Source organism: Jaculus jaculus, chromosome 4, assembly GCF_020740685.1.
Source record: "Jaculus jaculus isolate mJacJac1 chromosome 4, mJacJac1.mat.Y.cur, whole genome shotgun sequence".
Classification (NCBI taxonomy): domain Eukaryota; kingdom Metazoa; phylum Chordata; class Mammalia; order Rodentia; family Dipodidae; genus Jaculus; species Jaculus jaculus.
This window is the reverse complement of record NC_059105.1, coordinates 5328781-5343213: the sequence shown is the minus strand read 5'-3', so window position 1 is coordinate 5343213 and position 14433 is coordinate 5328781. Positions and strand designations below refer to the sequence as shown.

Sequence of the window (14433 nt, the reverse complement as noted above, 5' to 3'; positions counted from 1 at the left end):
AAGATGTTTTAAAAAGAAAATATCTTTCCTCATTAAATACTCAATGAATGACTAGAAGCTTCTTCTGTACTTTAAAATATTACATGCCAGTGTGCTAGCTGTTCTGTGGTAGGACAGTGGTAATGGAACATCTTTTAACTTAATACAAGCAGGATATTTTCTACAGTACTTCCTGGCATGCAGTCATCTGACGTTGGGGACAAGGGTCCACCATAGCAGTAGCTGTAGTGAAGCCACCTGGTTCTTCAGGGAGTGGGCGAGGAGATGACCATGGCTGGCCAGGGAGTGTGTTTTGGGAGAAGCTGAGATCTCAGTGACAGCCAGGGGCGGGATGGGATCTTAGACGCAGGGAGGACCTCAGTGGGACCTCAGACATAGCCAGGCTGCTAGCCTTATAGACCATGGGCAGAAGTTTGAATTTTCCTCTGAATTGCTAAGAAATCACTTGATGGAGGATAAAGAAATACCAACATCTCTCAACACAAATGCATTTGTGGGGCTGGAGAGATGGCTTAGCGGTTAAGTGCTTGCCTGTGAAACTTAAGGACCCCGGTTCGAGGCTCAATTCTCCAGGACCCACGTTAGCCAGATGCACAAGGGGACGCATGTGTCTGGAGTTTGTCTGCAGTGGCTGGAGGCCCTGACGTGCCCCATTCTCTCTCTCTCTCTCTGCCTCTTTCTCTATCTGTCACTCTCCAATAAATAAATAACTAAAAAAATGAAAAACAAACAAACAAAAAACAAATGCATTTGTGATGACCTGCTAGATGTGGCCTTTTGGTTAAGCGAGAGTTGGAGGCAATAGGCCTGGGATGAAATAACCCCAATGGGGGTATATTTTGATATTGCAGATATCGTGATAGAGGGTGTGTGGAATGCAGAGGAATAGGGGAACAGAGATATTGTTAAAATGTTATGGTCTGAATGACTGGAAAAACAACCTATTTATAGAGATATATTTATAGTTTCCTAACATGTAACTGACTATAACACACATTATTTAGTGAGATAAAGTATGTATTAGTAGATTTTATTTTATTTTTCTTGGCAAGTTTCTAGTCCAGAGCTTAGATGTTGCTCTTACTTTGCTTGCTCTGCGCACGCAATCTCCGCATCGTCCTCAGGCAGAAGCTGAAGGGTTATGAGCTCAGGGCTGCCTTTCTCCTGCTCACACCCCGTGTTGTGTTGCGCCAGCTTTATCACAGGAAGCTACGACCGCACGTGCAAGGTCTGGGACATGGCATCTGGAGAGGAGCTGCACACGCTGGAGGGCCACAAGAACGTGGTGTACGCCATAGCCTTCAACAATCCCTACGGGTGGGTTTGCTCATCCCTTCACGCGTCCTGAACTCGCGCCCTTCACCCCGCCGGGGGTAATGGCTATCGCGCGCCTTCTCTGTGTCCTGGATGCCTGTCCAGGGTGTCCCTCAGTCTCTGCTGCCCGTGGGGTAGGTATTCCTTTTACGCGGAATGCGGAGTTGAACCAGCCTTCCCAGGATGGCGCGGTGTAAGGAGGAGAAGCGGTGGCCGCGTGCCCCAGGCCGAGTCTCTGCCCTTGAGAGGTCCCTGGTCGGACGCTCCTCTGGATGTGGGCAGCACTGGGCCCTGAGGAGGTGGCTCTGGAGAGGATGGCATTCGTATGTGGGTAGCGTGGCTTACTTCGTTGGGATGTTAGTTTTCAGTCTTTCTACGTAGAAAAAACACACATAGTAACGTGCCAAGCGACAGTGCACAGAGCAGTAGAAGCGCTCACACTGTCTGATAAGCTGACCCAGGAGCGGTTTCTGACTCTACACCTGACGCATTCCTGACGCTCACGGCCCGCTGGGTGTTTGTAGCAACAAGGCAATCCACCGGTGTGCTTACACCACTTCTCGTTTCAAGCTCCTTGGCTTATCAAGAGGCCTGTCTGTACTGCCAAACAGAACTCCATCGTGCATACATTTTCATTGTCCACTCATGTGGACAATGGGCGTTTGGGCTGTTTCCAGGCCTTAGCTATTGTGAAGTCAACGTTCTTAAGTGAAGTTGTGGGTAGGATCAACAGGAAATTAGAGAAGGCATCATGAAGTAAGGACTCTGCCCTCAGGTTATTCTTCCAGTGCATTTAAAGTTTTAGCCTCATCCTCCCATTTTAATGACAAGGAAGCTCAAAGTCGTAGAGCTTCAATAAGGGCTCTGCGATGGAGCACTGAATGAGCCGGGCACAGCCACGTCTTTGGCTTGGTGAGTTCACAGGTCTTGGGACTTTGTTACAGAACTGACAAATCAATGTATTTTTATAGATATTTGAGTAAAAATTTAAACAATATCTTTTTGTTCCACAACTGTTCACTAATCACTTAAAATAACTTCTTCATTAATGAAACTGATTCATGTACTTTCTATTTTGGTGACCACGACAAAACAATTTGTGGTTTAAATAGAATCTTAGAGGAGGGAATCACTGGGGTTGTTTTTCATGTTTGAGTTTTTTTTTTTTTTTTTTTTAAAGCTGACCAAGATTAAAGCCTAAGGGCTGATGAGATGGCTTAGTGGTTAAGGGGCTTACCTGCAAAGCCAAAGGACCCAGGTTCAATTACCCAGTACCCATGTAAAGCCAGATGTAGGGTAGCAAACACAACTGGATTTCTTTGCAGTGGTTAGCAACCCTGGCATGCCCATTTGCTCTCTCTATCTCCACCCCCTCTCTTAAATAAATAAGTACATTATTTTTAAAAAAGGTTAAAGCCTGAGCCTGAAAATAGAGACCTGGGTGAGGAGACAGAAGCATTTTAGGATGACAAAGTGTGGACTTGCCCGGCAGGCTGGAAACCAGTCAGTCCCGCTCAGGTGGCCACTTTCTGCAGAGAAACATGGAGGCAAGGCCAGAGGCCTCTGCGGAGGGCAGACTGCCCCGCAGGACTGAGCCGCTAGCAGAGGTGTGTGCACACAGCGGGGGGACGGGGCGGGGGCGCACCCCGCGGAGGGACTGCCCTGGGGGGTGGGGGCGGGGGGAACAGCGCAGGATGGAGGCCAAGGGCTCCGTGTGGACGCAGGGACAAGGATCCACGCACGCCTTGATGAAGACTTCACTGGCAGAGTGACAGAGGGAGTGGAAGGAGTCTACTAAAAACTGGATGCACTTAGAGAAGAAATTTTATCCTACAATTAAAAACATCGATATCTAGATTTCTAATGTCATTATATCTTTAAAAATGCAGTGCCTTCAAAACACATTAACTCTGATGGCACAATTAACCTTAATTGGTACATTAAACTGATTGAATGTTACAATTAAATTGTAGAAAATTTAACTTTGATGTAGGCATTTTTACTACATAGAAGATGATAAATCTAATAATTTATTATACTAACTCGTGGAAGTGAAAAATGTTGAAATTATAAGTTTACTATTTTACCTCTAGTATAATTTCTGCTTTTACCACAATACACTTCTCTATGATACTATCTTTCCATTATCTCCTTAGCAAATATGGAATTTGTGGGTGTCCTAAAATAAGGTTGTCTGGGATTGTAGCCCCTTTCTATTGGACCCTACCTGTGCCTCTGATGAAAATTCCCTTGTTGGATTATGGAAATAAAAATCCCAATATGATGACTGATTTACTGATGAGTTAAAGAGGAGGTTTTTTATTGTAGTTTATGGCATTTAGGTTTCAGGAAAATGAATTTAAATCCATAAATGATAACTCAGGGGCTGAGAATGTAGCTCAGAGGTCATAGCTAATACTATATAATAATACATATTGATATTCATGCTACTAATTTTCTAAACTTAATCTTGTCATGTTCATCATGTTAATTTTAAAGTGCTATAATCACAAACATTTGCATCTTTAATGTAAAATCTTTTCTACTGAACATGTGAATTGATACATTCAAAAATTAAACTTACATGTTTATTTTCTTAGTCATTGAAACAAACATAAGATTCTTGTAGCTCTTAAGGCGAGCTAAATGTCTAAGTACATTGACAAACACACGTCAGTGCCTCTCATCTTGGTTACATAGCACAATGTAGCTGAATTTAGTTTTAAGTTCTATTTTAACAATTTCATACATGTATACAATGTATTTTGACTCTATTCACCCCCATTGCCCTCTCTTATCTCCTTCCCTCCCACCAGACCCTTCTTCTTCTAAACTAATCCAAACTTTGAAAAATTACAGTGACAAAGTTGCCACTGGGTCCTTTGACAAGACTTGCAAACTGTGGAGTGCAGAAACAGGAAAGTGTTTCCACACCTTCAGGGGCCACACAGCAGAAATAGTGAGTATCGTTAATATTTTAAAGAGTATTTTATATTGCTTTCTTTTCAGAATTTCATTATGAATGCAGAATTCAACTTTCATCATTAGAATTAAAATTTCAACCATGCATTCTTTGCATGCATTATCTATGGTGGTATTGATTTAATTAAAAAGCACTTACCTTAGCAATTTGCAGATACTATTAAAGAATGGTATCTTACACTAAGCAGACATGAGCTCATAAGTCTATGAGCATAGCATGAAACCTTGCCTTTTGTTTTCATTTGCTTTTTATTGAAGAACTGACTCAATGAGGGTTTGTGATGCACACTAGCTTTAAAATAACTTTTCTGAATTGTGAGAGATATCTGGGCTTATTATTTGTAGATATCATTACTAACTCAAATTTTTACAAGTAGTCTGATGTTCTAAAGAGCTTCCCCCTTGGGAGGCCCTTGCCTTCAACTAATTCTATACTATATTTTGTAACAATTAGTGAGATAATTCACACCTTATAAAACACATGGGAGTCTTGGAAGTGAATAGGCTTCCTATATTAGGAGCACATTTTTTTAAAAAAAAACTGTTTATTTTTATTTATTTATTTGAGAAGGACAGACAGAGAGAGAAAGAGGCAGAGAGAGAGAAAAAATGGGCACGCCAGGGCCTCCAGCCACTGCAAATGAACTCCAGATGCAAGTGCCCCCTTGTGCATCTGGCTAACATGGGACCTGGGGAATTGAGCCTCAAACAGGGGTCCTTAGGCTTCTCAGGCAAGCCCATAACTGCTAAGCCATCTCTCCAGCCCAACACACCTTTTTTTATATTTATGCTTTTTTTTTTTTTTTTGGCTTATGGAGGTAAGATCTTGCTCTAGCCCAGCATGAACTGGAATTCACTGTGTATTCTCAGGGTGGACTTTAACTCATGGCTTCTCTTCTACCTCCTGAGTACTGGGATTAAAGGTGTGCACCACCACACCTGGCACATATACATCCTTTAAACTCATGGTTTATTCATTGAACATGTTGTATGTAAGGACCTTTATAGACACAGGATATTGAAGTGGCTCTTTTAAATTGTGGCACTTACTGGTCATGAGTGTTTGGCATGTAGTAACATAGTTCTGTCTCCTGAGACTCCTAAGTGATAGACGTTTTGCAAATTGGAGGACTAGCTGAGGGTACCGAGGGCTAAGGAGACGGCTAAGTAGGTAGGGCGCTCGCCGTGCAGCGGTCAGTGCCTGAGTTTGGATTGCTGGAGCCCACATAAGAGCCCAGTGCTGCAGAGGGCATCTGAAGTCCTAGCTCATTTACACGGAGAAGGGAGATGTGGCGGTCTGAATAGATGGCCCCCAATATATTCAGTTCTTTACTGTTTTTAGTTTGCATCTGCAGTCACCTTGCTGGAGGCAGTGTCACTGGGTGATCTTAAGATGTGGTGGTGGGTTTCAGATTTCAATCTAAAGATATACAAAGTGTGCCCAGCTTGAGTTTTTGAAGTATGCAGTGGCTTTTGACCTTTAGGCTTATACTTCTCTCTCTCTGCTTGGTCCTGTGAAGGCAGGCCAGCTTCTTCTGACATTTATGGAACTTCCCCTGGATCTGTAGGCTTCGATAAATATCCCTTCCTCCATAACTGTGTGTGGTCTGAAAGTTCATCTCAGTGAACCTAAAGCTTTCTGCTACAGGAGGTAAGACAGGAGACTCCAACAGAAGCTCACAGGCCAGCTAGCCTGCTAAATGGAAAGGTAAAAAACTAAATCCTGTTTCAAATGACATAGAAGATGAGGATCAATGCCACAAAGTCGTCCTCTGACTCCTGCTTGTGTGCTGTGGCTGTGGCACACATGTCCCTGTGCTTGAATGCATATGCAACACACACACACACACACACACACACACACACATGCACACACACAACAAAAAGAAAACACAAGAGGAGAAAAGCAGAGAATTCTCAAAGCTGCAAAAAGTTCGAGAATACAGAAGTCAACACTGCAGGCGTCCACGCTGGCTGCGCCTCTTAGATCTGACATGGAGCTGGATGGTGTCAGCAGTATGGAGGGGTGAGGAGGGAATGAGCAAGGGGTGATGGTCACTGTCTGCTCCAGAGAATCTAGTTATAAAGAGGAAAAGCAACGAAATGAATATATAGAGTCAATGAGCATTTGTTTTTAATGTAGAGAAAAATCAAGCATATTTATAGGCCAGTTGGAGGGGACAGGGTTCAGGGAAGGAAAGTGAATGGTGCATATCCCATGGAGCTCAGGGGAGGGTTGGTAAGATGTGCAAAGGGACCCTTCTGGATGTGACACAGGAGAGAAAATCAGGATACGAAATTCCCTCGGGGGAGGTGTGTTTCTCAGGGATATGGTAGGGCTAGTTTACCTGCTGAGGAAAAGTAAGGAATAGCGGAAAGAGGAGACTGCACTGAGCTGGAGGCATATTCAAGTCCACAGTGCTGAGGACCGTTGAGGAAGGAAGGCCCGCATAAGCAACACCAGTCATTTATGAAGATTTCCTCGCTTCTGTGGTTGAGTAATGAAGCAGAGAGGGGAGATGACTTAAAACCATCGTTTGGTGAAAGTTAATGTTAGGAGTTTGCATGGGGAGTAAATGTGACAAGTAGGAAATTTCAGTGTTGAAGATGCAGCCAGGAGTGATGCTTCCAGAGTCAACTGAATGACGACAGGTCAGGAGTAAACACGGTGATCTCCATCCAGTGGAAACCACCCTGCAGGGAGGCGTGGATGGGGAGTGAGAGAGGAAGAATTTTGAAACTAGACAGAGATGGGTGAGTTGGTGGTAGACCTTCTGGAGAAGGTAAGGTAGACATTCCTCTTGTAGCCATAGGAGTAATTACTGAAGTAGAGACCAGTGGCATGGGTCTGGAGTGCTGGAAGGACCGTCCACACAAGAGGCTGCCAAGGACATGGTAACTGATACTGTGGATGGTAATCACAACTGGCTAGTGAGGGGCCTTGCTCAGAAGCACTGTAGCAGTGAAAACAAGGACGAGGGGAGCTCCTGGAATGAGACTCAAGGGAGACAGGGTGAGCTCAGGCTCTTGTTTTGTGTCCTCAAAGTGACAAAAGAAGACCAAAGGTGGGAAGATAGCTTAGTGGTTCAGGCGCTTGCCTGCAAAGCTGAAGGACCCAGGTTCAATTTCCCAGGACCCACGTAAGCCAGATGCACCAGGTGGTACATACATCTGGAGTTCATTTGCAGGGCTAAAGGCCCTGGTGCTCCCATTCTTTCGGTCTATCTGCTCCTTTCTCTATCTCTCTCAAATAAATCAATAAAATAAAATATTCAAAAAAGAAAACTGAGCAGGTGATGCCAGAGAACAGGCTTCTGTTTAGGAGGAAGCTGTGTCAGGGCTCCACCTATCATATCGACTTTCTGATTTTGAAGGTTTGCCTTTGTAGAAAGAATGAAACACATTTTCTAAAGTAATTCCAACAGTATCCATGCAGAGTTTAGAATTTTAAGCATTCTTTTCTCAAGTTTCTTCTATTTCCTGTCATGTAGGTATGTTTGTCGTTTAACCCTCAAAGTACCGTGGTGGCTACTGGAAGTATGGACACAGTGGCCAAGCTGTGGGACATCCAGAGCGGAGAGGAAGTGTTCACTCTAATAGTATGTCAATTTTAATAAACCTTCCGCTTTTAGTTGCATTTGTTAGAAGATGGTTTTGAATTCGTGGTTTTCAAACCATGGAAGATGTTACAACAGATTTTCTGACTGTTCCAAAAGACTTGGTGGAGGTGTTAGAGAATGGAGACAGGCTTTTGTTTTGAAGGGCTTGTTGGGAAGATTCCTCTGTGGAAGGGCAGTGTGCCCTCTTCCCTCCTGCCAATCACAGACCTCTCCTGGGTTACGTAGAAGGACGAGGCTGGTGACCAACGACCAACAGGATAAAGGACACAGCCCACAGTGGGTGCCAGTGGGATCTGAGTTTTCCCGTCAGCACATGAATGTCAACTTCTGGGGCCTGTCACCTCCCCTTCTTCCCACCCCAGCCCAAGTGGTCACAACCAAGCAAGGGTGACTGGGTGATAATCATGGGAATGACTGGATGGGGATCTCATTTCCTTGTCCTTTCAAAACTGCAAGTGAATTAGAAAACTCAAGCTGAATTCTTTCCCTTTAAAAAGTCAAAGACTGGACTGAGGAGGATGGCTCAGTAGTTAACAGCGCTTGCCAGTTAAACAGAAGGCCTCTTGGATGAGAGGCAGTCAAGTTTGACTTCCTAGAATCCACAAAAAATGCTGGGTGTGGCCTGATCGCAGTGGGGTGTGCGTGGGGCGGAGGATGGCTGGAACTCTCTGCCAGACACAGCTCCGGCCTGAGAGAAACTGCGTCTCGAGGACGCGCACACAGATGGGCTGTAAGAGCTGGGTCTACAGCGCACGGGGCATGCATGTCTGCACACACATGTGCCTACGTCAAACATACCACAGCACACATCTACTTTATACACATATGCTACTAAACCTATTACAAATTTACTAAAACAAAAGAACAAAATTACCATTTTAAAATAATACCAAGAGCTTTCCTTTTTGAAACCCAAGGACACAGCACTGTCAGTGTAAGCACACCTGTGACATCAGTTTTCATGATTTCGGGGGCCATGCTTCCTTATTACCCCTTCTTTCAGGAAAATGAAGAGGGGAGAACCCCGTAATATTTCATACTGTGGCTGGTTCTCAGTGCATTTGGAAGAGGAGTCTGGCTCTGCGGAGAGCGCCATTGTGCCTCAGAGCCTGGTGCTCAGCCATGTTTCACATTTGCCATTTGGAATCACCCAGAAAATCATTCCATAAATGAGCTTTTCAGATTATTCTATTAGTGTACGACTAAGCTGAACACGGTGGCGTACACATGCAATACTAGCACTTGAGTGGCTGAGACAGGGGGATCCCAAGTTTGTGGCCAGCCGGGCTACATGCCAAAACCAAAGCAATAATAATACAAATGAAGCATCTATTTAGGTTTATTTACTGAAATAGTCGAGAAGATGAGTCTTTCACTCCAAACAGGACCCTCTCAGCAGAGCTGCAGAGTCTGGGTCAAGGGAGACTGCTTCCTGGGCTCTCACCCCATGGGGCTCATCAGCAGGGTGTCGGTGCCAAGGCAGAGATTACACACCCAGTTATCCTAGCAGTATCCCGAAAGCTACTAAGTTCATTCCACCAACTTTCTATTTTTCCAAACACTGATTATTATGAAGACAAAGCCCTTTTTGGTGTTCCCATGGTAGTATGAAAGGAGCCCTCTAATGTCCCCAAGCATTCTTTTTAAACCCTACCCTTACAACATCTTTATTGCACTAAAATGAACTTGCTTATACATGGGAGGCAATGAGGTTTATTCATCTTTTAATTTTAATTTTCATTCCTTTGCAAGTAGAGAGCAATAGAAAGAAAGAAGAGAAACATAGAGAGAGAGTGAGAGGACGGACACACCAAGACCTCTATAGTGCAAATGAACTTCAGATGCATGAACTATTGTGCATCTGGCTATACGCGGGTACTGGGAAGTTGAACCTGGGTTGTTGGGCTTTGAAGACAAGCACTTTAACCATCAAGCAGTCTCTCCAGTGTAATGATATTGTGTAGTTATCACTAAATTCTACCCTTACAGCTTTCTTGGCATTGCAAAAAGAAACCTGTACATTTTACAGCCCTTCCTCCCTCTAGCCAGCCACAGGTTCCTTTTTTTGCACCTTTCTTTTCAGATGTTAATACAGTTAGTATACCCAGAGGACTTGTTACATCTACAGGTGTGCGTGACAGTATCTGTTCTTTTTCTAGGGACACCTGGCAGAAATCATTTCGTTATCATTTGACAACTCAGGAAGCAGAATCATCACAGGGTCCTTTGATCACACAGTGGTAGTGTGGGACGCTGGTACTGGAAGGTGATTTCTAATCCTTTATAATTTTTAAAATCCTGTGTCTGGGGGTAAGAAGATCATATATCCTTAGTTTAATGTATAACTTATCTATGGATTGCTATAGAGCAGTACACATTGAGAACATGATTTATTCTTTAATGATATTTCTGATCAACAAAATGAATGGATTGGAAGCAGAAACACACTTTCTCAGAATTCTGAGCAACTAATACAAAACAGTAACAAAAGAGAAGAACATCTTCAATAGCTTGGTTACATAGCTATTATTCTATGCACTACATAATCAAATTTCAATGACTTATTATGGTAATTATGACTATCATGAATAAATAAAACCATAGTTAATGTCTCAAATTTCATTTAGCTCACAAACTTCAGTTTCCTTCCTAGTAAGTTTGGAGTTAGTTACTAAAAACTTTGCTAAAGTAGCATATTAGTGTTGGAAGACTCTACTCTTAGACTGCATTTTGGTGGAGAGTTCATTATCAGGGCAATCAATCTAGGTATGTTCAAGAGGAAATGGGGGAAGGAAGGGCCTTTCATTCATTCACACACTCATCTGATATAAGAACCCTTCTAGAATTTCAGACTGCTTTAGCTGTTTGTTACCCATCCCTCTGTGAAATGCATGCATGTCCTGATATGTGTGCATATGCATATGGAGGCAAAAAGAAATTGGGGTGATGTCACCCTCAAGAATGCCATCCACTTCTTTTTAAAAAATATTATTTATTTATTTAAGAGAGAAAGAGAGAGAGAAACATGGACATGCCATGGCCTCTTACCACTGAAAACAAATTACAGATGCATGCACCACTTTATGCATCTGACATCTAGCTTTATGTGGGTCCTGGGAAATTAAACCCAGGCCATCAGGCTTTGTAAGTAAGTGCCTTTAACCACTGAGACATCTCTCCAGTTCCTGTCTAATTCTTTTTGAGACAGGGTTTTTCGTTGTCCTGAAGCTCACCATCAGACTAGATTAGCTAGCCAGGGAACTCCAGGGATCCTTCTCTCTCCATTCCCTAGAGCTGGAATTACACACATGCACCACTTTTGCCTGGTATTTTACTTGGTGCTGGAAATGGAACTCAGGTTTTCATGCTTGCAGAGTAAACACTTGACCCATCAAACTGTATCTCCACCTCCCAGCCATATTATAGTTTTAAAAGTTATTTTACATGTACATATTTTTATGTACAGTGTGAGAATTCCATACAAGTATACAATGTTTAATGATCAAAACAGTGCAGTTAACATATACATTGCCTTGAGCATTGCTTTTTAAAATTTCTGAATGTTTTATTAACACATAATTGCACAAATTTGTGGGGTAATTTCGATATTTGAATACATGATATAGTGCATTACTGATCCAATCAAAGCAGAAAATTCCTGGAGCCAAAAAGAAATATGTTAAGTGGAATTAGTCAGTTATACTTATGTTACTTTTGATTGTTTAAAATTTAAGTATTTTTCCTGAAATTAGTAACGTCCTTCTGAGCCACAGCACAGAAGCATGTTTGTTTCATTGTAAAAGGTATTAGTCTGTAAATGACGTAGTCTAGGTTGTCTCACCCAGATGGGCTCGGCTGGGCTAACCCCGTGAGCACGCGCAGTGGAAGCTCTCTCACCAGTCGCAGTACTTTTCCCCTTGCAGGAGGGTGCACACCTTAATCGGTCACTGCGCCGAGATCAGCAGCACCATGTTCAGCTGGGATTGCTCTTTGATACTCACGGGCTCCATGGACAAGACCTGCATGGTGAGCTCAAAGACAGCTTTGCTTGGCACTGTACCTGCGCTCTCTGCACCATCACAGAGTCACTTCAGAGATGCTGTAAGACACAGATGTTCATTTATAAATACTAACAGGAAATACTTGTTCCAAGTTCCAGATTTCCCAAGTCCAAAAGCATTATGAGGTACCAATGCAAATTTGACTGCTTAAAATGTACTAACGATCTCATTTGAAAAACAAGAAAAAAGCAAGTCACTTTTGTCCAGTGTCCTGCTGTTCATGTGCTGCGCTTTGATTGGCATGACCCCCAAGGAGCCTCAGCTAAGTGTCTCCCTGCCTTTGAAGTTCTTGCTCTTTGAAAACTGGTTACTGGGAGCATATGATCTTAAATTCTCATCTGATTTTTTTTTTTGCAATTATTAGAAGTACATAATGTACTTTTCATTTTCTGTCATTGTAGTTGGGATGAAACACTTATCATCTAATGCTTTTCCTATAAAAAGAAGAACCTTTCATGCCAGTTGCAGGTGCACATACCTGGTTGTTTTTCTTTTTCTTAATATTGGGCAGATTCTAAGGGTTTCAACTTTGTTCTTCTCATGTGACCTTGGTAGATGGTTGGCTGTGGTTTCTTGTCATAAATCCATGAAGAATAAATCTGGCAGAATTATTTGTATAATTTTGGCATAGTTATTTAAGCAGATGTACCCATGTCACGTAGACAACTGGTCATCTCTCTTTAGAGAGGAATTCAGTTGTCTCACTTCCCACGCAGCTGTGGGATGCTACAAGTGGACAGTGTGTCGCGACATTGACAGAGGAATTCAGTTGTCTCTCTTCCCACGCAGCTGTGGGATGCTACAAGTGGACAGTGTGTCACGACAATGACAGAGGAATTCAGTTGTCTCTCTTCCCACGCAGCTGTGGGATGCTACAAGTGGACAGTGTGTCGCGACATTGACAGAGGAATTCAGTTGTCTCTCTTCCCACGCAGCTGTGGGATGCTACAGGTACACAGTGTGTCGCGACATTGACAGAGGAATTCAGTTGTCTCTCTTCCCACGCAGCTGGGGGATGCTACAGGTACACAGTGTGTCGCGACATTGACAGAGGAATTCAGTTGTCTCTCTTCCCACGCAGCTGGGGGATGCTACAAGTGGACAGTGTGTCGCGACATTGACAGAGGAATTCAGTTGTCTCTCTTCCCACGCAGCTGTGGGATGCTACAGGTACACAGTGTGTCGCGACATTGACAGAGGAATTCAGTTGTCTCTCTTCCCACGCAGCTGTGGGATGCTACAAGTGGACAGTGTGTCGCGACATTGACGGGCCATGAGGATGAAATACTCGACAGCTGCTTTGACTACACTGGGAAGCTTATCGCATCTGCCTCAGCTGATGGTAGGTAGTTTGTTCATGCACTTCACTTAAGGGGAATTGTTTATTCTCCTTGTTAAATATCCATGATTCTCCATGATGGTCATGATCCCAAGGGCCTGGAAACAATATTGTGTATCTTCATGTTGAACATAGATGTCACTACAGACACAGTGTGCCAGGGGGGCATTTTTTTCTCTTTTGTCCTGCTGGGATTGATTCTCAGGCATGGCACAGTCTAGGCAAACATTTTCCCACTGATGAATATCACCAGCATTCTTTTCAGTTTTTAAACTGTTTTTATTTATTTATTTGCAAGGGGGAGAGAGAGAGAGAGAGAGAGAGAGAGAGAGAGAGAGGGGATGAGTGGGTGCATCAAGCCTTCTTGCTCCTACAAATGAACTCCAAATGTATGTACCACTTTGTGTATCTGGCTTTACATGGGTGCTGGGGAATTGAACACAGATCATCAGGCTTTGCAGGCAAGCACATTTACCTGCTGAGCCATCTCTCCAGCCCCCTTTTTTTTCTGAGGTAGGGTTTCACTCTAGCTCAGCTCAGCCTGACCTGGAATTCACTATGTAGTCTTAGGGTAGCCTTGAACTTATGTGATCTTTCTACCTCTGCCTCCCAAGTGCTGGGATTAAAGGCATGTGCTACCATACCTGGCCCTTGCTTTATTTTGAGACAGACTCTCACCCAGTTGCTCCAGTTGGTCGTGAACTTATGGTCTGCTTGCCTCCATTTCCTCATAGTGGTATTTGTGAAACTTGTGCCAACAGGTCCTGCTCCATGTCATGTCCTTGATAACCACGTGTGATTCTTTACATTGTCTGTGGCACCTTCTAGTTACGCACAAGTATCCACACACAGCTTTGTCTCTCCTATTCTGGTTCAATATCTTTATCTGATTCTCTCTCACCATCTATGCCGTGTTTGATTCCATTCTTAGCAGTTTATGTGTAATATTTCTGCCTCATCTCCCTCAGACATGTCTGTGGAATCATTGCCTACATCACCCTTTTGAGAAAAGTATTTGATCATACCTTTTGTGTACATCAGCTTCCAGATATGCTGGGACGTTGTTCCATATCATTGCTGATACATGAACACAACGTGTGATATGCTGTCACACATC

The 14433-nt window shown here is 43.4% G+C and overlaps 1 protein-coding gene across 1 annotated transcript in view; it reads left to right on the top strand.

The window, feature by feature from the left end:
• Nucleotides 1–14433, top strand: part of Daw1 (dynein assembly factor with WD repeats 1) — a 47920-nt gene that overhangs the window by 22786 nt on the left and 10701 nt on the right. Inside the window, exons 5-10 of the mRNA XM_045148096.1 lie at nt 1195–1317; nt 4174–4273; nt 7788–7895; nt 10076–10182; nt 11840–11942; nt 13205–13319. Of these exons, the coding sequence (XP_045004031.1) occupies nt 1195–1317; nt 4174–4273; nt 7788–7895; nt 10076–10182; nt 11840–11942; nt 13205–13319 (656 nt within the window). The remainder of the gene's footprint in view (nt 1–1194; nt 1318–4173; nt 4274–7787; nt 7896–10075; nt 10183–11839; nt 11943–13204; nt 13320–14433) is intronic.